The sequence below is a fragment of the Poeciliopsis prolifica genome, unplaced genomic scaffold, assembly GCF_027474105.1.
Source record: "Poeciliopsis prolifica strain line A6 unplaced genomic scaffold, Auburn_PproV2 SCAFFOLD001, whole genome shotgun sequence".
NCBI lineage: Eukaryota > Metazoa > Chordata > Actinopteri > Cyprinodontiformes > Poeciliidae > Poeciliopsis > Poeciliopsis prolifica.
The window spans coordinates 20,019,621-20,026,022 of record NW_026562376.1 but is presented as its reverse complement, the minus strand read 5'-3'; the positions used below and the strand labels follow the sequence as shown (position 1 = coordinate 20,026,022).

At 42.6% G+C, this 6,402-nt stretch overlaps 2 protein-coding genes across 2 annotated transcripts; both read right to left on the bottom strand.

The window, feature by feature from the left end:
• Positions 1-211: 211 nt before the first annotated feature.
• Positions 212-1,135, bottom strand: LOC129364702 (galanin receptor 2a). The gene has a single exon (XM_055037908.1). The coding sequence runs from the start codon at positions 1,133-1,135 to the stop codon at positions 212-214; it is 924 nt and encodes a 307-aa protein (XP_054893883.1).
• A 2,873-nt stretch (positions 1,136-4,008) lies between these two features.
• pthlhb (parathyroid hormone-like hormone b) lies at positions 4,009-6,198 on the bottom strand. The gene is made up of 2 exons (XM_055034902.1): positions 6,084-6,198; positions 4,009-5,516 (listed from the first exon to the last, which is right to left on the bottom strand). The coding sequence occupies exons 1-2, from the start codon at positions 6,185-6,187 to the stop codon at positions 5,126-5,128; spliced, it is 495 nt and encodes a 164-aa protein (XP_054890877.1). The 5' UTR covers positions 6,188-6,198; the 3' UTR covers positions 4,009-5,125.
• Positions 6,199-6,402: the final 204 nt, after the last annotated feature.

The following is a 6,402-nucleotide window of genomic DNA, read 5'->3' as shown; positions in this document are numbered from 1 at the left end:
ATGTCCATCATTGTCCTCCTATCTTTACCCAAAGCTTCACATCCAAAACTTTAGGAGTTTTTTTTTTGCACCACATCCAGTCTTCAAACCACCCTCTCGTTGTTGATTTATTTTTAAAAAAATTTCTGATAATAATAGCAGCTTCTGAAACCATATTACAAACCAGAAAACATGAACATGAACACAACCCTGGAGCGACACGTGTCTGCCATCAGAAGCTGTCCGTGGTGACGCTGGTGACCTGCGGCTGCACTCTGTTCCTGCTGCAGCTGAAGAGCCAGGCTGCCCTCCTGTGGTGGTAGCGTTTGGACAGCAGCACGTAGAGCACCGGGTTGATGCTGGGGTGCAGGTACTGCAGCATGGTGCAAATGAAGTAGAACGTCTCCCAAGCCTGTCCGTGGCGGTACAGTCCCAGGTACACACACAGCTCCAGCACATATCCAGGCAGCCAGCATACGGAGAAAGTAGCAGCGGCCAAAAACACCAAGACAGAGGCTCTACGGGTGTTCCTGGCACTGGACACCGACATTACGGGGCTCTTGTGGAGAAAGAGCGCCAGGCGAACGTAGTTGAAGGCGATGACCAGCATTGGAATAAAGTAATAAAGCACGAACTGGCTTAGGACCACTTGGTAGTGGTGCTCATGAATGGTTGGAAGACAGAAGCTGAAGTTTGCCAGGCTCGGGTTCAGACTTTCCTTGGTGGCAAACATTCGCAGAGGCAGGCTGATGAAGAAACTCAGGGCCCAGACCAAGACAAACATGAGGATAACCAGGTCCATGGTGGGAGGCTGGTACGGGTTGGTGATGATCATGGCTCGAGTCATGGAAACGGCACACAGAGAGTATGTGCTCGCCGCCAGGCTGAACGCCAGCAGGAACTGGTAGACCTTGCAAGAGATGTCGCCCAGAGGCCAAGAGTGACTTACAGCGGAGTGCAGAGTGAAGGGGATGAGGAGGAGGGTTAGGAAATCAGCCAGAGTCATGCTGAGAAGAAGGATGTCCAGGCGATTCTTACGCAGTGTGTTTTTCTTGGCAAACAGGGAGAAAGCCAGCAGGTTGGCACAGAAACCAATGCCCAGGATGACTCCGCAGACACAAGCAAAGATCACCCCATACGTGTTGGGATAGGCCATGTTAGCACTTGTTGGTCACCTGAAAAAAGAAAAAAAAATGTCTTCTGTTACTTTCCAAACTTCTGCGTTTTGTTTCTCAAGCTTTATATCATGTTCTTCCTCTAAATGAGTCAGCGTGCTGCGGAAGTTTTTGTACGTTTAGAGCTTTCCATACATGTCGTTGCATTACAACCACCTATTACACCTATTGCATACATTGTGTGAAATCCAGTAAAAACAATGTTTGAATTTGTCAAAGGGAAAATTAAATGTTACTGTCATTCTGTTGGCAGCATCCCTGAAAACATTCATATGCTTCCTGATGATGCTCATTTGTCAAAAGTACCTTTTGAAAATAACAACCTGTAACAAGGTACTAAACAAGTTTTTCATCAGCCCAGATTTTATTGGTCTGTTTGATATTCAAGATGTCACATCAGACCACTAATAGCTGTCAGCAAAAATCATCACAATTAGCAAAAACAATGGCTTGAAAACATCAATCTGTCTGTAATTAATCAAAATAATTAGTTTCACTTAGTTTAAGTGAGTTACTTAAATAAATGTACTTCACAGATATACTGATCTGGTCTGTAGTTTTTGCACATAGAACTAATGCTTTGTAAAGATCTGTATAAAGATAACTATTAATTTAAGTGTTTATTTCCACAACAATTTTATAGCAAAAGCCAAAAAAACATTCAGAAATATTCTGAAAACAAACTAACTCTTGTTTTTTAACTTGTGTCATTGTTCTTGGTGATATCTTCATGTATAAGAAAATTCATAAACATGAGCAAAGCGAGCCTGTTTGAAATTCACTAATACCAATAACAGCACAATAAAGGAGGAATAATCACAGTTGCACCCACCATTGTTGTTCCTCAGCTGGCTCTTCTCTGCTGCATCTGTAAATGAAAGTGCCGCATGCCACGTGGGGAATAACTTGTTTGTGTTGCTGATTTTTGTCTCGTTGAAACGGTCCAACCGGGACAGACCGTCAGCCTCTTTGGACTCATGACAAAATGTGGCAGCGAGAGGTGAGCGCGTGAACGGCAAACATCACTTGAACCAAATTGATTCTAGTCGACTGGGTTTAAAGAGAAACGCTCTCCGCTGCTGAGAGAGAGAGCAGTAACATGTTCCATATGCCTGGCAGGTTGGCGGTGAAACGTCCACACTTAATCACTTTTATGTGCTCAGCTGCAGCTGCAAACAAATATATGGAGCATTTCAAAGGCTTTTTAATGTTTACAAGCGGCAATAACATCCATGTCGTGTTGTTTCACTGTAGAAGACGTCTGAGGTTGCTTAGCTTGATACATGACAAATGTTCCCAGAGCTTTTCCAGGCTTCTGCTCAATTTCAGTTTGTTTTTTAATGCTGCAGATGCATTGATCCAGCTATAGTCTTGATTAAAAATGACCCAATTATGCAAAGTGTTTTCTTTTTTAAATGTCAGTCACACTATGATACTTTGAGCCACTTCAGCGCAGAGATATCAATGTTTCTCCGTGTTGCTCTGATTGATTTCTCCTGTGCGACCTGCAGGCCTTTAACAGTGGCTTTATCAGGCTTTCCACAGCATTTATGGCTCCGTGTCAGCTAATGGCCTGCGGTGTACGCTGCTGCTGTTAGCACAGGATATAGCTGACATTGATGCATTCGGTTACCACACCATTACCAGTATCTGTGTCTTTTCTATCGGTGGTTGTTAAAAAAAAAAAAAAAAAAATCCACAGGTTCCTCCAGTGGGACATTAACAGCTTGGTTGTGTGCTGCATGAGCCAAAAAGTCAACATAAGCATCGATATGTTTTTTGCATTTCCACACCAACCTCTAAGGTAAGTTTTAACTCATAAATTACTCTGAATCGCAGCCTAATTACACTCCGTCACACACGCATGATGTCATTGTGTTAGGAAAAAATGCCTAACCTGCAGTTTAATTCGCTCTACATTGCAGCAGTGTTCACATTTAGTCGGCGGAATATACATATATACTTTTTTTTAAAAAAGAAGTTGAAAATACTTCCTAATTTAGATCAATATTTATTTTTAGTCTTTCCAGGGAGCTGCAGCATCATAAAAATACTAACTTCTGCTGGATTTGCCTTGTTGTTTAAGATCAACTAATGAATTTATTTTGATGACATGCAAAGATGAACAGAACTACAAAGTGGCTTTTTTAAATGGAAATGTCATCTATTAAGGGAAAGGAGTTGTCCCGTTTTAGGCCGTGAATTAACTGTGACTAACCACGTCTTTTAAAAAAGCTGACGTCAGCTTTATCAAGCCACACCCGAGCCTGACCAAGAACTTCTAAAATCACTTGAACAGACCCTGTCTGGCAACATGAATCGGTGCATATCTGGCAACGAGGTCAATAAAGACAACGCGAATCGAAAGGTACCTAAAAGCTACTTTTTTAATGTTTGATTAACTGGAAACATGTACAGCATTCCCTCAGTGCAAGTCCAGAACAACGAAACTGGGTTGAGCTTTGGCTTATTCATTCTAAGCAAAACAAACAAACTGCAACGTAATTCAACAGAAGCGTTTTTCTGACGATGCCTCTGATAAGTCATGAGTCCATAAGGGATTTGAGGTGAGGAAGGAAAGCAGTACCATCAACAACAGTCGCTACGCTAACATTCGACCACAATGTATGTAACTAAAGTGCATAATGGAATCAAATCAGCAGCACCGTGATACATTCACAAAATAAATATAGACTTTCAACGTGAAATAAATTATGGCTGAACCATTTGAACAGAGGTACAGTCAGGCAAAAAGAAAGTTAACCCTCTGCTTGATTGAATGACCGTCGGCAGGTGTAAGATCTTTGTTACCGTAGCATCAGGGAGAAAAACCTGCAGGTGATGCCTCTTGGTCTACGTTGAGTTGTTTATTTCTCAGTGAACAATATTTAAGACAGTTGACAATCTTCCCAGGAGAGGACCTCCCGCCAATGTGCAATGCTCAAATAAATGGCAAAGAATCCATAAAGATGCATCTCATACACTACACGCCTGCAAATGTAGAAGTTTATGACAGTACAAGCAGAAAAGGACATAGAAGTGTGAGCTTGTTAATGAGGTTTGCCGGAAGAGCGCTCTTACGTCACAAAACGCTCTCAAGGTTTGCAATGACGCATCTGTGTGAACCTCGAGACTTAAAACTTGACTTGACCAGGTCTGGTGAGAGACAAAACCATCGCCTCAACGCATCAGCCCCACTTCCAGACACGGCGGTGGAGGACTGATGATCTGGGCTTGCTTGGCAACCAGAGGACCCGGACTCACCTTTGAGTCAAGCATGAGCTGGTCTAAATGTTTTCATGAGGCTGTTCTGAAGCCATATGACTGACGTTGAACAAATCTAGAATCACATTGAAACAACGAAACAACGCTGCACAGAAGGGAGAAAAGCGATCCACACTGATGTGCGTGACTCCGTCCAGCTAATGGTGGCTCAGCAAATTATTGAGTCACAGGCTGTAATGACTTTCAGCCATATTGACTTCACCTTTGTTTAATGATTAATGACATGCTGAAATCTGTTGAGGGTTTTTATGCACCTGAGGCTGGAGAGAAGTACTTTTAACAGCCTATTAAGCTCAGAGCGTTACTTTACGACATTGGAAGAGGGTGTACTTTCTTTTTACCGTGACCGTATGACCTGAGCAGTTTGTCAGACTTTTTGTTCCTTTTAGGTTCTCACGCGAAAGGAAAATAAGTATTTCCTCGTCTGCTCGGCCTGTGTACACGTTTGGTTATAGATTATAATGTATACAAAAAAAGACGTCCCAGGGACGACCAAGTTACAGAGGTGGGACGATCTTCCTAATAAATATGAACCTAAGATTTCATGTTGAAACTCCAGGAAGTATGCAAAGTACAAACAGTTTATCATATAAGCACAACCCTGACTCCAGAAACAGTCTGTCAGGGGTCAGTCTGTGTCAGTGTCTTAGTGCAGCACCATTAAATAGATGGGGTCCTTTGTCTCTTCACGGCCCCTTCCCAATGGCGGAGCGGGCTCTTCTCCTCTTCTTTTCGTTCTCTCTGCGTCGCCCTAACCGGACCTTTTTTTTCCTCTTGGTGGCAACTTTAAGGTCGTGCTCCTTATAGGCCGCGGCTTTGTTGGTCTCCTGGGTGAGGTGGGGAACCGCCCCGTCCAGGTTCACCCTCTCTAGGAGATCCTTGCTGGCCCCCTGGGGCTTCTGCTGTAGGCTGCTCCCACTGAACACTTGGCTCTGGGTCCGGCTCTGCACAGGTGGAGCGTGCTCCCCGGCCGTGTGCACCTCCTCCAGCAGCTCCTGCAGCCACGTGCGGCGCCTGTACTCCTGGATGGAGCGGCTCTTGTCGTGCAACAGCTGGGCGTGGCTCACTGACCTTCTCCTGACAGAAGCAGAAAAGAGGGTTTGTTAAAAACTGAGAGAAAGTGTTCATTCTGATGATTGAGGCTTCAGTATAATCTACTGACAATATGTGCTATATATATATATATTTTTAGTCTTTTTTGACATTCTTATGAATATCAAATGTTTTTTTTTTGCTACATCTCAAATATTTAGAACAACAATTCTTAGATTTTCTTGTGGGTTTTTTCACTCCGCAGCGTTGAGTTTATGCGAGGCAGCTAAAATTTATGGTCAGGATTCAGGAAACCTCAGTACAGTAGGTGGCAGCACAAACATGCCTGAGACCTGTCACTACTCTGACTTTAAGACCAGCCTAAGAGAAAGAACCCCCCTCACACACACACACACACACACACACACACCACACACACACACACACACACACACACACATATGTTTCTTACTTTATCATGTCCATGTCAAACAGTTCTGCACTTTCTAAATAGAATTAGTTGACTTTTTTTAATGTATTTCAGCACAAGGGCATTTTTATCTAAATCCTAAAGTTCATGCATTCAGTCGTAAACTGTAAAATATAACTTACGTTCTGTTAATGAGCACATCAGCTGTTCTCCCTTCGAAAGTCACTGGGAAGCTGAGCAAAAACACGGCCAGAGTCCACTGGTGAAGCAGCACTAAAGCAAACATGCTGGATCCAAAAAGATCTGAAGAACAAAATCACATTATGAGTAACTGCGTAAATACATAAAACAGATTTTATTGCGCATATTTCGTTTTTAGATTTTAAGATTTACTGCTATCTACCGATTTCTGATGTTTAATAAAACAAATAAATGAATAGATTTAAAAAAAAAAAACTGAACTTACACAACCTTTCCAGTTAGATTCCACAAAAAAAAAAA

Excerpts from the sequence above, each read along its gene's own strand:
- LOC129364702 (XM_055037908.1), bottom strand. The coding sequence starts at position 1,135 with ATGGCCTATCCCAACACGTATGGGGTGATCTTTGCTTGTGTCTGCGGA.
- pthlhb (XM_055034902.1), bottom strand. The coding sequence starts at position 6,187 with ATGTTTGCTTTAGTGCTGCTTCACCAGTGGACTCTGGCCGTGTTTTTG. Across the intron at positions 5,517-6,083 it reads GATGTGCTCATTAACAGAAC|GAGAAGGTCAGTGAGCCACG; the intron begins GTAAGTTATATT and ends TGCTTCTGTCAG.